Source organism: Miniopterus natalensis, chromosome 18 (assembly GCF_054644295.1).
Source record: "Miniopterus natalensis isolate mMinNat1 chromosome 18, mMinNat1.hap1, whole genome shotgun sequence".
In the NCBI taxonomy this organism is placed as follows: domain Eukaryota; kingdom Metazoa; phylum Chordata; class Mammalia; order Chiroptera; family Miniopteridae; genus Miniopterus; species Miniopterus natalensis.
The window spans coordinates 40,655,518-40,670,818 of NC_142098.1; the positions used below are offsets into that span (position 1 = coordinate 40,655,518).

The 15,301-nt window shown below is 62.0% G+C and overlaps 1 protein-coding gene across 1 annotated transcript; it reads left to right on the forward strand.

The window, feature by feature from the left end:
• Nucleotides 1–1,672: 1,672 nt before the first annotated feature.
• Nucleotides 1,673–15,031, forward strand: LOC107545641 (paired immunoglobulin-like receptor B). Its single transcript, XM_087826916.1, is given in 15 exon segments — nt 1,673–1,722; nt 1,842–1,877; nt 2,054–2,338; nt 2,481–2,783; nt 2,994–3,290; nt 3,535–3,837; nt 10,423–10,458; nt 10,626–10,913; nt 11,060–11,365; nt 11,593–11,874; nt 12,171–12,470; nt 13,300–13,416; nt 13,816–13,871; nt 14,641–14,805; nt 14,885–15,031. Coding segments are annotated over 15 exon segments (2,955 nt in total). The 5' UTR covers nt 1,673–1,688.
• The last annotated feature ends 270 nt before the right edge of the window (nt 15,032–15,301 follow it).

Below are 15,301 nucleotides of genomic sequence, written 5' to 3' on the forward strand. Positions count from 1 at the left end.
TCATTGCTTTTAGAGAGTGGAAGGGAGAGGGAGAGGAAATAAAGCATCAGTGATGAGAGTCGTGGATGGGCCGCCTCCTGCATGCCCCGTGCTGGGGATCGAGCCCGAACCCGGCCTGAGCCCTGACCGGGAATCCAACCCCGATCTCCTGGATCCCAGGCCCATGCTCAGCCCTGAGCCACAGCGGGCGGGCCAATGGAGGAACATTTAAATAAGAATCGGTTTTGATCCCCAAATCAGAGGAATAGCACACGTATTGTCCCCTAAATCTGAAGACGGGCGCAGGCAGGGCGAGGCCTCCCCACGCAGCCAGGGCGCTGGGGGCAGGGCTTCCACGAGGACGGCGTGTCTGGAAGGGGCTCAGACCCTTCTGGGGCTCTAGGCAGGGCTCCGGGACCAGAGGGGGCGCACAGCTGATCTGAAAACTGAAGGTGTGCATGCTCCAGGTGACACCGAATTGTCCCTGGGCGGGAGCTGCGCTCCTGCGCTCAAGGCAAAGGACAGCCCCGGGGGCTCAGTGGGCAGAGGGCGCCTCCGCCCCGCGGGCTGGGCCGGTCCCGTCGGGCGCAGCTGGGATGCAGGTCCGCGCCCGCGCTGCGGTGGGTGCAGGAGGCCACCAGCCGCGGGTCTCTCTTCCGTCCATGTCTCTCTCCCTCCCCTCCGCTCTCTCTAGAGGCAACGGAAACATACTCTCAGCTGAGGATTGACCACAAGCAGCGAAGCCACGAGCAGCGGGTGAGGGCCGGCGGCAAACCCAGCAAAGCCGGGGCTCGGGGCGGGAAACAGCGCTCGCGGGGACGGGGCAGTGTGTGCGCGACCCCGGGACACCCTCCTGCCGGACCACGGACACAGGGTCGGCGGAACGCCGGGCCCCTCGCCGATTAAACTTATTGAAAATAAATAAATGACACGATGGGCTCCGTTGTGACAGAGCGAGCCCAGCCCGGTTCCCGCGGCGGGAGGCGGTCCCCCAGCATGGAAAGGGAGGCGAATTGTCCGCACAGACCGCAGCTCCGGCCCGCATTACAGCTGCTCCACTTTTGGGAAAAAGCATGGTCCCCGGGGGCAGGCGGGTGGGGAACGTGGGGCGTGAGGAGCGAAGGGGCCCAGAGGCTCGACCCAGAAGGGGGGCCGGGCCGGCGCCGCAGAAAGGGAAGTTCACGAAAAACATCTGAAAGAAAACCCAGACTCCAGCGCTGGAGGAGGGCCGGGTTTCCTTCCCCTATTTCCCGCATTTCCCCTCTGAGCTCAGTGTCACAGGGACCCTCGCCCTCAACTGCAGGGTGACAGGGTGAACGAGTCCCCGCTGACCTGAGCCCCGCGGGCCACAGGGACCCGCGTCTTCCCGAAGCTTCTCCAGGGCCCGGGTGACACTGTCTGAGGTGAGGACCCCACGGGGAGGGGCGGGTGGCGGGGCTGAGGGTGCGGAGGGCCCGGGGGGGCTCTGACAGGGAAGGACGGGCCCTGGGCCCCCGGGAAGGGGCGTCTCAGGAGGCCCCGGCCTGTTCCTGCTGCATCGGGGACAACAGCCCGGCCCCTGCAGAGGCTGCTCCCGCCCGCGGGCTGCTGACCTGACAACCCCCCGACAGCAGGACCCCTCCGAGGGACCACCCTGTTCGTCTGTCTGTCCTTCCTGGGGCGCCGTGGTCCCCTCCCCCTGCACAGCTGAGCCAGAGGGAGAAGACACCATGACCCCCACCCTCGCGGCCCTGCTCTGCCTCGGTGAGGGGGCAGGAGGGGAGGGGGGCGCTGCGCTGCCAGGAGACCCCAAAACCCAGGAGGCTCGCGGGAGGGGGTCTGCCCAGGACCAGGGCGGATCTCTCACAGAAACTCTCTTCCAGGGCTGAGCGTGGGCCTGAGGACCCCAGTGCAGGCAGGTGAGTCTGTCCCCAGGTGTCCCGGGTCCCGCTCCTCATTTGGGACAAGACACCCCCCCCCCCAGGCAGCTGGGGAAGACCGAGAATGGATCTGTGTGACACATGGGTGACACCTGAGGCGGAGAACTGGGGACGGCGTGGGAATATCTTCTGACCCAGCCTCCGATTCCTTCCAGGTCCCCTCCCCAAGCCCACCCTCAGGGCTGAGCCAGGCTCTGTGATCCGCTGGGGGAGCCCTGTGACCATCTGGTGTCAGGGGACCCGAGGGGCTCGGGAGTATCAGCTGGTTAAAGAGGGAAGCCAACTGCCCTGGAACAGACAGAAGCCACTGGAACCCGGGGACAAGGCCAAGTTCGCCATCACACAGATGACAGCGCTACATGCAGGGACATATCGCTGTCACTATCTCAGCTACACTGACTGGTCAGAGCCCAGTAACCCCCTGGAGCTGGTGGTGACAGGTGAGAGGACACTCAGGGGTCCCAGCCTCAGGCTCTGCCCTCAGGAAGGGGGGCTGCTCTCAGGGTGTCCCCCTCCCACAGCCCAGGCCTGGGGGTGAGGGAGGTGTGACCCCATCTAACACTCTGCCCCCTCCTCTCCTAGGAGCCTACAGCAAACCCAGCCTCTCGGCCCTGCCCAGCCCCGTGGTGGCCTCAGGAGGGAACGTGACCCTCCAGTGTGGCTCAGGGCAGGGATTTGGCAGGTTCATTCTGACTAAGGAAGGAGACCACAGGCTCTCCGGGACCCGGGACTCACTTCAGCACCCCAGTGGGAAGTCCCAGGCCCTGTTCCCTGTGGGCCCCGTGACCCCCAGCCACAGGTGGACCTTCAGATGCTACGGGTGTGACAGATACAGGCCTCAGACGTGCTCACACCCCAGTGACCCTCTGGAGCTTCTGGTCCCAGGTGAGTCCCATTACTGTCCCATCCATGGACTGAGATGTCAGCCAGTTTATGGGCATCTTTGCTGGGAGGGGAGCCCCATGTGAGAGGATGAGGGGAGGGGAGCACAGGGGCTCATGGGTCAGAGACACAGAGACAGTGAGACCCGGGGGGCCGGACAGAAGGGGGCTTATGGGAGGAGCGGCCCCTGTAATTCAGGCCCCGTCTCTCCAGGTGAGTCTCAGAAGCCGACCCTCCTGACCCAGCAGGGCCCCATCGTGGCCTCTGGGCAGAGCCTGACCCTCCAGTGTCGCTCTGATGTCGGCTATGACAGATTCGCTCTGTCCAAGGAGGGGGGACAGGACCTGCCCCAGAGCATTGTCCTGCAGCCCCAGGCTGGGCTCTCGCAGGCCAGCTTCCCCCTGGACACTGTGAGCAGCTCCCCCGGGGGCCGGTACAGATGCTATGGTGGACACAGCCTCTCCTCTGAGTGGTCGGCCCCCAGTGACCCCCTGGACATCCTGGTGGCAGGTGAGGAGCCAGCGGGTTCAGTTAGGGACCCAGGCTCTGCACAGGCCATGCTGGGGGTCTCAGGTGCTGAGGCCAGAAAGAAAGTGCAGGGCCCAGGGAGGGAGGGACAGAGACAGGGGATGGGAGGGGACAGGTGACTCAGAGGGGACAGAGACAGAGAGGAGGGTCCTCAGAGAGAGGCCTGGGGACTGTCAGGTCAGAGCAAGGTGGGCAGGCGGCCCTCACCCTCCCTCCCTCTCTCCAGGGCACCTGCCTGACAGACCCGCCCTCTCGGTGCAGCCAGGCCCCAGGGTGGCCTCAGGAGACAACGTGACCCTGCTGTGTCGGTCACAGAGCCAGAGGGACACTTTCCTTCTGTCCAAGGAGGGGACAGCCGATCCCCCCCTGCGTCTTAGGTCAAAGCACGGAGCTCAGCCGTCCCAGGCAGAGTTCCCCATGAGTCCTGTCACCTCGGCCCACGGGGGGACCTACAGGTGCTACAGCTCAGTCAGCACCAACCCCCACCTGCTGTCCCCGCCCAGTGAGCCCCTGGAGCTCCTGGTCTCAGGTGAGGGGCCCTGACCCCGTCTTTCTGAGCTGTCAACTCCTGGTCCTGTCCCCAGAAGAATTATGGGCTGAAAGGGGAGTGAGGGGCTCTAGGGATGGTCACCAGGAGCCATCTGCCCTTAGAGACCCTCCTACACCTGTCTACCCCTCCCCTTCCCTGGGTACAGGAGGTGGCAGGTGGGCAGTGGGAGGGTCTCCGGGGGCCAAGCACAGAAATAGGAGGAGTGTGAGTGGGGTGGGGACTCCAGGCTCAGCCCCAGGCTCTCACCCCTTCAGTCCTCCTTCCCCGGACCCTCTGGGACCCCCGCCCCACCCACAGGGTCCATCTCCACAGCTGATGAGCCACCGGGTCCTCTCTGCTCACAGGGGCACAGAGCACCCCAGGGCCGTTCTGAGTCCCTCAGAGGATCTAATGCCCCCCAGACACTTAAGGAAAAGCTTGTGTCCCAGGGGGGCTGGGAGTCGGGCAGAGATTCCAGGGGAACCACAGAGCTCCAGGGCCTCCTCTGGTGTGAAGCCAGGCCTGCAGAGGGTAAGTGAGGCAGGTGACAGGCGGGTGGTCATGGCAGAGGGAGATGCTGGGCCCAGGCTGGTTTGGAGCAGCAGAGCTCAAGTGGGGAGGAGCCAGTCCCCGTCCCTCATTCCCTGACCTTGGCTCATGCTGTGTGGGTGGGATCCACTGGGACAAGGGTCCCCGTGCTCCCTGACGTTATGAATTTGGTCCTGGTCTCAGGGGAGCAGCCCTGGCCCTGTCCTCTCTGATCTCCAAGGCCATCTCTAGGCTCTGTCCCCAGGAAAGTGTGAGACACGGTGAAATAGTGGGGGTAGTGGGTGGATCCACGGAGGAGGGCCTCTGGGGAAAGGGTGGAAGCAGGAGGGACCTCCCACACCTGGGACCCCCGTCCCTGCAGGAGTGCAGCCCAGAGGAAATGAGACTAGACTGAGGCCCAGCCCACTGCCTCCTGGTGTCTGCATCTCAGACCAGAGCACCGCTGCTCCCTGGGGGACATCCCACAGGTGGGACCCGGGAAATGGGCTGAGGCTCTGTGGACTCAGCTCTCCTGGGAGGTGAACTCTGAGAATCTTTCTCATCGAACAAGGGGGCGCTGCCTGGCCATGACCTACATGGGCACTTTCACTTCTCACTTTCTGGGGCCCTGGCAAGTGGCTTGTCCTAGACCTGCTCCCGGTCCAGCCCTCTCTGGCCAATTCTGCTGCTCCCAGTGACTGTGGCCTTGCACAGAGTGAAAAGCAGAGGCCAGCAGGAGTAGGCACGTGTGATTTTTATCCTCCGGGCCTGGGGGCTCATCTTAGAAGAGGAAGCCACAATATTATGGAGACAGCAAAGATTTGGAAACACCCCTTTAGCATCTCCACTCCTGCTGGCTCCACACAGAACCTGTGGGGTTTCCACTGAAAGCCAACACCCCTGCGTAGTTATGGGGACCCGGGTCCCTAACCAGATGGGAGCGTGTGTGACCTGAAGATGACAGGGGCCCGGATTGCGGCGTTGGGTGCCCAGGCCTGGCCTGTAATACAGGGACGATGGCTGGGCTGACGGGGGAGGAGAGGACAGAGGGACACTCCCTGGGCAGCTCATTTCCAGAGACCGTTAGGTGGAGCCCTTACCCACACAGGTGGGGGTCCCCGAGCCCTCTCAGAGGACAGGGGGCTGCGAGGGCCAAGGTGGGACCTGCTGTGGGTGACGGGGGGTCCCCACTGGGCGCTCTCCTGTAGAGAGAAGCGTCCGCACTTGTGGGCAGCACCCTGCAAGGCCCCTGTGCTCGCCTGGAGGCCTCCATGCGCTCAGTGCTCACCTGAGACTCGGGGGGCGGTGCAGGGCTCATGAGGAACTAGGGGGTCCCTGCCCAGACTGTGAAAGTCACGTCTGCTCTGCATTTACTGCACATAACTATTGCTGCTCCTTTACTGAGAACTTTCAAGGAATAGTTTCATATATACATTTAATTTACAAACATTTATGACTTTAAAGTTAATTTTGTTAATATTTTAATTGGTATTATATTAAATCTATAAAAATAACTTTTTATTACTATAAAGTTTCTTATAAAAGATGCTTCAAAAGGATTTTTTGCTTCAGACGCATTTCAGTTTTATTCATAAAATTGTCCCCGCTCATAGCTCAAGAATCGGTCCAGGGCTCCACGTGCGTAGCCCTGGGAGAGCCCGGGGTCCTGGGTCCCCGGCGGCCGCAGTGGGGGCTCCCGTGTCCGGAAGGGGTGGCTTCGCGGGTCATGTCCCGCAGTGAGCAGCGACACGGCGAGGCTCCGTTTCGGCAACGAGAGCCCCTATTTCTGCCGAACCCTGAATTCCGCCGCGGAGCCAAACTGCCCCAAAGTGGCTCAGAGGCAAAGTGTGACCTGGAGAGGCCCCAGCGGCGCAGGGCCTCCGGGGACACAGACGGGCTCCTCCAGCAGAGGGCTGGGGGGGAGCAGCTGCGCCCTGAGGAATGGGGGCGTGATGGGGGCGCTGGGCTTGAGTGGCCCCAACTCCTCACCAGCCCCACTTCTCCCTGTGTCGCAGGAGCAGCCGACGCCGTGGGCCCATCACAGAACAGCTCGGGCCCCAGGAGTGGTGAGTAGGAGGCTCTCGGTTACGGGGTGCAGGCGGCCATGTCTTTTCAAGGGGAGGGGGTGCCCTGGGTGGACATCCAGGACTCTGGGGTCACTTTGGCCTGTCCTGACCTCTGTGACCTCTTTGTGCACAATTCCCAGCCCCCCGGCCCCAGGACTACACCGTGGGGAACGTCGTCCGCTTGGGCGCGGCGGGCCTGGTCCTGGCGGTGCTCGGGGTGCTGCTGTTCCAGGCTCGAAACAGCGTTGGAGGGACCCACGAAGCGTCCAGGAGGTGAACACAGAGGGAGCAGAGCGCCATTCAGAGAGGGGGAGCCTTGGAGCACATCTGATGACCCCTGGAGGTGCTGAGAGAAAATACGGACCCTCGTTGGGGAAACTGTCCGCCGAGAATGTCTGGGGAGTAGACGAGGTGGAGGAGGTTCGGGTGCAGGTGGACCTGGGCCATGTTCCTGCTGAGGAGCCCCCGCCCCCCAACTGTGGCGCTCGCCCTCCCTGTCCTCGCTGACTGTCCTTGACGGCCCTCCTGGTCTCACCCTAGGCCACGAGGGTCCATCCCACATGGCTGGTTTGGATTCACATCCATACAGAAGAAATGTGGCATCTTCACAACACTGGCATTTTTTTTAAACCATAAAGAACGAAGGATTGGCCCTGGCCGGTCTGGCTCAGTGGTTAGAGCGTAGGCCCATAGACTGAAGGGTCTCGGGTTCGATTCCAGCCGAGGGCATGTACCTGGGTTGCAGGCTTGATCCTCAGCCCCAGCTGAGGTTCGTGTGGGCGGCCACCCATCAATGTGTCTCTCTCACGTCGATGTTTCTCTCTGTCTCTCTCTCTCTCGCTCCCTTCCACTCTCTGTAAAAAAGCAACGGAGAAAACATCCTTGGCTGAGAATTAAAAATAAAAATTTTTAAAACAGATGAAGGACTGGCGCCTGCTACGTTGTGGGTGAACGTCAAGATAATGCAGCTAAGTGACAGACGCCCGACACAAAAATCACATTTTCTGTGATTCCATGTATACGAAACGTCCGGGAGGAAGAACCCCGTAGAATGAGAAATCACACTGGTGGTCAGGGCCCGACCGGGAAGAGAGGGGAGGCTTCGGGGGGGGGGGTTCTGAGAAGGGTTATAAACATGTCTTGAGACTGGATAGAAGCTGTCATTGAGACATCGTGTATTTACTACGTTCCGGTGGATTCTCTTCGTTAAAACGTTCAGTTTTATGTTATGTGAATTTTATACCAATAAAAAGAAATGCAAGGAAAGCACACGCGGTTTCCCTACAGACCCCTCATAGCTTAGCGGTTGCACCGCATCCCCATGGAGTCTTACGGGAGGCGGGCCCCCCAGGTCAGAGGAGCCCTAAGTGCCTTAGTGCTTAGCGACCGACCCACTGATGAAATTCCCACGGTCGCTCTTACTTCGGCCACGTGTGGGGTCCAGGATGAGAACCCCATTCCCGCATCCCCTAGCCTGAGCTCGCCCGCCGTCCGGCCCCTGGCGCACCCCTGCTGGGTCACCTGGTAGACTTGGGGATACGTATGTGGCTCCCGAGAGGCACTCCTTACAAGTCTCCTGTACCCGTGTCTCAATCGGGTTACAGAAATGCCACCAGACTGAGACTCTTCAGGCCTCAGGCAGTGCCGAGCCTCGTAACCAGCCTGAGAGGTGAGGCTTCACCGTTTACTACAACGAGGAAAGAGGGAGGGGACCAGTCACCGGCTCAAAGTAGACGGTCAACGAATACGTCCCCGTCTTAGATGAAACCCTACGATTGTCCCCAACTAGTTCTTTTGCCCAGGGCATGGGCATGGGCTGAACAGTGCCGTGGCGCCTCGGTTCTCGGACGTCTCGGTGGACGAGCGTTTGGGTTGGCGGCCGCCCTAAACCCGGGAGGCAATGCCCCGGTTTTCGAACGGGCCCGGGGCTTCCGCTGCGGGCAAGATCCTGAGCCCAGCTGTGGGCTGCGGAGCCCTCGGTTTCCGAACGTTCCAGAGCTCAGACGGTCTCCCGGAGCCGATCCCATCCGGAAACCGAGGCGCCACTGGATCAGACTGGGGGCTGCGGCCTGGGCGACACGAGGCAGCGAGGAGGCAGCGGCCACGGAGAGAAGCTGCTCCTGCTCGCGGGCGAGGAAGCCGGAGACGCGTCGGGGACCAACAGCCGCCCGCCCGGCCGGCCTGCGCTCGGCCCGCACTGCGGCGAACGCCTCCCCGAGCCTCCCGCTTCTCTCGGCCCGCTGGCCTCTCCAGGCATCCGCGGCAGAGAGGGAGAGCCCTCGATTCTCCCCCCCCCAAGGAACAAACCACGCTCTGCCTGGGCCCCTCCTCCCGTCACCCAGTTCATCGGCGCAGCGGAAGACTCAGGATGCCTCCTCGGTGCACCCCCAGCCTCCTTCCCCAGACCCTCACTCCCTGCTGAGGCGCTTCATTCCCATGGCCCCAAACTTACCCGTCCCCGAGTATCCCCTGCATAAAGCCTTTCCTCGGGCGTCCTCCTTACATCCAAGAACCTCCACCCAACGTCCCACGTCGCAGAGCTTCAGGCTGGAGCTAACCCTCCAGGCCCAGGGGAGCCAGCTCCTCCCGCAGGCCGAACTCCTCCGGGTGAGCCCCTTCCGCTCCCCAGACGCGCACAAGCCGAGTTGGGGCCCCACCGGGCCGCCCCACTGGTGCTCCCTGTGCCGATCGGAACAGGGCAGCCTCCTGTCCAGACCTCCTAGGCCGTGATCACGTCATCACGCTCAACGGTACATGCGCTGACGTCATAGCTTTGCTGTGAGAGCCGCACAAGAAACCCACGTAACCACATAGAACACAGATTAGCTCATGGCCCGGTGGCCTGTGACTGCTTGTCATCCGTGAAGGCCGCCCGCAGTCTCTGCCCGACAGGGCGGGCTCTTCTCAACCAGCGGCCCGGGGGCTCCTTTTACTGCGAAGTCTCCCGTTACCTTAAAGATAAAACCACGGACGACCTGCTGGGAGCAACGGCCCTGAGTGACCAGGGCACCCTCCACGGCCACTCACCGTTTTTAGAATAGTCACCCTCGTCGTGGTCAAGGGTGTCATATCCTCACTGCCCCTGTGCTGACCCCTACCGTGTCCTGGTCCCTCCTCCACCAGCAGGTCCCCACGCCTCGCGCCTGAGGTTGCTAGACGTCTACCCGCTATTGACTCTGTCCCGTTTTCCTTCCCGCCGCCTACCAAACCTCCAGCACGTGCTCCACTGTAAACGTTTGCGTTGTCCGATGTCACTGACCGGAGCTCCATGCCTTCCCCAGCGAGCCTCCCCCCGGCAGGGTAGCCCCTCAGTCGGCACCCGTCTGCCACGATGGCGGCTGAAGGGGAATTTGCATTTATGGAGTCTCAGGAAAGACCAGTGAACTCCAAAGGTCACAGAGGCTCCGTAAGAGGCAGGAGCAAAACAGGAACCAGACGGCGCTTCCTCCTCTCCTGCCCCGTGTCCTATGCCCTCCTGGACCGGGACCTGTGTCAGCCTCTGGACTGGGCTTTGACGTGAGGCGGCTGAGCGTGCGGGGCCAGCCGAGACTCAGATCTGACCTGCAGGGTCCCAGAACCTGCTGAGTCCTCGGCTACCCTCCAGGGAGAGCAGGACGCCGCCGATCAGGAAACTGGGAGGCGTCAAACGGAGCCTCGACCTTGCCGCACCTGAGCCTCAGTCAGTCCTCCAGGGCCCTGTGGACTTCATGCGCCATCGGCACCCTGGGGACCATGGGAGACAGTGTCAAGGCCACCACCCTCATGGCTCTTCTCTATTTTTGTGAGTTTTGTGGAAAAGGGAATGAGGGCCCCCCCTCCCATCGCAGGTCCTGGTCCCTGTGAGGCCTGAGGAATCAGGAGGTTCAGTGGGGAAAGGACTTCTGGGGGAAGAGAGATGCGCCCACCCCGGGCCCGCCCCGGTGCTCAGGGCCCGACCAGGCCGGGAGCGTCTGTGCGGTTGGGGATGGTTCTCACAGGGACTCTCTTCCAGGGCTGTGTCAGGGCCCGTGGGACCCGGTACAGGCAGGTGAGTCCTCCCCAAACCTCCTGCTTCAGCACGATGACTCCCTGGCAGCTGGGGAAACACAGGGTTTGGAATAATGGCGACCAATCTGGAAGGGGCCTCGGAGTGACAGCTGGGGAAACAGAAGGTAGACGGGCACCCCCGGCATTTCAGGTCTGATTCCTTTTCAGAAGACCTCCCCAAACCCTCCATCCGGGCCGACCCAGGCCCCATGGTCACCAAGGGGAGCCCTGTGACCATCTGGTGCCAGGGGTCTCCGCAGCCTGCTGTCTACGCTCTGTATAAAGAGAGGGGCGCTGAGCCCTGGCTGACCAGCACCCCACAGGACCCCAGAAACAAGACCAGCTTCCTCATTGAACCCACGCGCTCATACCATGCAGGGATTTACCAGTGTGCCTATTACAGCGCAGGGGCCATGTGGTCGGAGAGGAGTGACCCCCTGACCCTGGTGGTGACAGGTAAGGGAGAGCCCGGGCCCCTCCCCACTCGGCTCCCACAGGCACAGGGAAGGGAGGGTGGCCTCAGGGGGACCTCACCCCACAGGGCACAGCTGGGGCATGTGGGGTGACCGCCCCCCTTTAACACGGAGCCTTGTCCTCCCCAGGACTGTACCGTGCACCCTCCTTCTCAGTCCGCCCGAGCCCTGTGGTGGCCTCAGGGGGGAACGTGTCCCTCTCCTGCCGCTCACAGTCCACATCGGGCACTTTCCACCTGCTGAAGGAGGGAGGAGCTGACCCGCCCAGACACATGGAATCGGAACCGAGGGTCTCTGCCGGGGGGTGGTGGGCTCTCTTCGCTGTGGGCCCCGTGAGCGCCTCCCACGGGGGGACCTACAGGTGCTATGGTTCCTCCAGGTCTTACCCCTACATGTGGTCAGAGCCCAGTGACCCTCTGCACATCGAGGTCACAGGTGAGGGACAGGCCCCTGGGCAACCCCATCTGTTTCCTGGGCCCAAAATCACTCACCTGAGCTGTGTGCCCAGTGGAGCCCTGAGGTCACGGGGGTCAGTGACACTGGGCTCTTGGGGACAGAACCACAGGCGGGGGGTTTAGGGAGTGACCGGGCAGAACTCTCACTGCAGCCACAGTGGGCCACGCGGGGGTGTCCCCTGAGTGCTACCGTCCCCTTCTCCCCAGGAGTGCACAGGGAGCCCTCCCTCTTGGCCCAGCCAGGCTCCCTGGTGCTGCCTGGAGACAGCCTGACCCTCCAGTGTCGCTCGGACGGCGGCTTTGACAGATTTGCTCTGACCAAGGTGCAGAGGCTCACCGGCCCCCAGCGTCTTGATGGGCAGCACAGCCCCAGCTTCCCTCTGGGCCCTGTGACCCGAGAACACGGGGGCCAGTACAGATGCTACAGTGGACACAACCTCTCCCACGTGTGGTCGGCCCCCAGCGCCCCCCTGGACATCCTGGTCGCAGGTGAGGAGCCCAGCCCTGCCCCTGTCCTGACTGTGTGCCCAGGGCTCTGGGCCCAGGGTCCCCTTGGTGATGGGGTCCAGGAGAGGGTCCTGGGGCAGAGGCTCAGATGGGCAGAGGCCTAGGGGGAGGGAGGGAGAAAGGGGGAGGGAGGGGCATGGAGATAAAAGACACCCCCCCAGGGGCTGAGAGGCCTGAGAGGGGGTCACAGACAGCCTCAGGACAGGGTCCCTCAGCTCAGGGTCAGGGGCATGAGGGAGGGGGTCACTCTCTACACATCACAACCTTCCTCCCCCCAGGACTGTACCCGAAACCCTCCCTCTCAGCCCAGCCGGGACCCTCAGTGCCCTGGGGAGCTGATGTGACCCTGCAGTGTGCATCTGAGACCCAGTTTGATACCTTCCACCTGCAAAAGGAGGGACCACTGGACCCTCCCCAGCACCTTCGTCTGCAAAACACACCTGCCCACTCTCAGGCCAACTTCATCATCAGTGCTGTGACCTCAGGCCATGGGGGGACCTACAGGTGCTATGGTTCACACAGCACCTCCCCCTACCTGCTGTCACACCCCAGTGACCCCCTGGAGCTCAGGGTCTCAGGTGAGGAGCCCCAGCCCTGCCCTTTGTGTCCTCATGGTCAGTTCAGGGGCCCTTTGGGCTGAAATGGGAGTGAAGAGGCCACAGGAGGGGCAGCCAGAGGGGACTCACCTGCCAGAGGGATGGAAAAAGCCAGAGCATCTCCCATCCCCGCCTCATGTCATCCTCGGCCCCGAGGCCCAGACTTGTCCCTGGTGGGCAGAGGGAGGCTGGAGAGGCCTCGGGCTGACCAAAAGGGGGAAAGGCCAGAGGGAGCCCATCCCGAGCCCTCCAGGCTCCAGCCCTGTGGCCTCAGCCAGAGAGACCAAGATACTCTTATCTTGGTGACTAGCAGAGGCCGTGGTCCCGAGAGAAAGAATCTCCCCACTCAGGCTCCGCTTGTCTCCCAGGGAGGCTGGGGTCCAGGCAGCGATACTGGGGGACCGCGGGGCTCCAGGGCTCTGATGCTGGCAGGTGACGGGTGGGGTGGTCATGGAGAGGGAGATGTTGGGGTCCAGCCTGTGGGAGGATTAGTCAGGCTGAAGTGAGGAGAAGGCAGCCCCCACCCCTCACCTCCCATCCTGATCCCCATAGGCTCTGAGGACCAGCCCCCGTCCCCCATGGAATCAGGCCCACAAAGCAGTAAGTCAGGGTTTGTGGGGAGGGGCTGGGTGACCTGGGGCAGGTGATTAACCTCTCTGAGCCTCAGTGAAATGGGGGGTGGGGTCAGCACTCCCTGGTGCACAAGGGCTGTGAGGTTAGAGATGAAGGAGGACCTAGCACGTGCCTCGCACACAGTAAGTGCTCATTAATTGGCACCGTTGGTTCATTCATGACATCACTTGTGCCCAAGGTCTCAGATGGAACCTGTCCGTCCTAATTGTGGTCTTGGTGGCCCTCATCCTGCTGCTCTCCCTCCTCCTCTTCCTCGCCCTCCGACACTGGCGTCAGGGCCAAGGCAGGACGTCGGGTGAGTAGGGAACAGGGGACCTGGGTCCCAGCGGGGAGAGGGGCTCAGAGCACCTGCCCAGGAAAACCTAACACATGGAGAAGGTCAGTGAGGAAAAGATTTCTCCAGAACCTCAGGTTAGCCAGTGTGGAGAGAAAACGTCTCACGTGCACACACTTCAGGTCACGCCCCATCGTCTCCCCTCATGACACACGAACCCCGCACAAGTGCTGAGGTTCCCTTCCTTCCTGGGGAATACACGGGGAGGGGCCTGACCCCCCAGGGCTGAGACTGTCCCCTTTGACCAGCCCAGGGACACACTGATGTTCCTGGGTTAGTGTCCCACCTGGGAAGAGGCAGGGTCTGCAGCCCTGAGATCTCGGGGGCCCTGCAAGGAGACACACCCCTGTTCTGCCCCAGCAGATGCCTCTGTGAAGGACCCAGAGCCTGAAAATGGCATCGAGCTGGACCCTCAGGTGAGACCCCTGCTCCTGTCCAGGCCAAGGACCTTCTGTTGCCCAGTTTAATCCAATGGATCCTCCCTGTCCCCACCTCACCTGGTTCTCAGCAGTGTCCACCCTGACCTCTGCCGGGCACCCAGGTCGTCCTGCTGTGCATCACTCCTCCTGGTTTCCTGTGACCTCACAGCCCCTCCTGCATGGTCCCCTCTGCTGGCCCCTCGTCCTCTGTCTGACCTTGTGCAGCCCAGGTCTCAGGAGGAGGCCTGAATAAGTGAATCACCCACAGGTCCCAGCCTCCCCTTCATTCATTCACCCAGCAGATGGGACGGGCTCCCTGTTTACCGGCTCCACTCAGGAGCCACTGTGCAGCTCTGAGCAACAGCCTCCACCCTCCTCGGGCTCACCTGTGGGTGGAGACACCATGCAAACAAGCAGACAGTGTCCTAGAGGGCAAAGTGCTGTGATGGAAAGTAAGGCAGGAGGAGGGGACAGAGTGCATGCAGGGGACACAGAGAACAGCAGGGGCAAAGGTCCTGAGGCAGGACACGCTTCTCAGGAAGATGGGCCATGAGGCTGGAGCCAAGTGAGCAAGAGATGGTGTTAGGGTAAGAGTCAGATCCTAGAAGCATCCAGAGGCCCCAAGGCCTAGGGAGTCCCTGCAGATTCCATCGGGAGAGTGACCTCATCTCTTTGAAGTGAAAATCATCACCTGGCCACATGTGATAACTGCTGGAGGATTTCAACAGTGGAGTCCAGGAGACGCTGTTTGTCTCACTCTCTCCAGCAGAACAGGCAGGACGCAGACCCCCAGGGAGGGATGGACGCCCAGGGGAACCACTCAGGATCCAGACTCAGGCAGGGAGTGGCCACCTCGCCTTCCTCTCTGCCAGGGGGATTGCAGGACACGAAGGACAGACAAGCAGAAGAGGACAGGCAGATGGACAGTCAGGTGGGTCCCATCCTCTCAAGGCCCCAGGCTCCCCCAACCCCAACCACGTTTCATCCCTGTCTCTCCCCCCCTGCTCCAGGCTGCTGCATCCGACACCCCCCAGGAGGTGACCTAAGCCCAGCTGAACCTCTTGGCCCTCAGACGGGAGACAAGGGCACCCCCTTCCTCCCCGTCAGAGGAGCCCCCAGATGAACTCAGTGTGTATGCTGCTCTGGCCACGCACTAACCCAGCAAGGACCCAGACTCCACACTCCAGGGAGGGGGCCTGCAGGGACCCCAGAAGGCAGGGGAGCTGCCCCCACGGACACTCAGCTAGTGACCCCAGCCATCCTGGAGACTGGACATGCCTCCAGCAGCTCCTGGGACCTTTAGGAGTCACCTGATTCTTAGTGAAGTCTAAGGGCACATGCATAACCCATGGACACACGCAAATGTGGGCGATAGCCAAGGAAGGGTGGCGGGGAGGAGATTGGGTGAAAAGCCCACGATAGTCAAC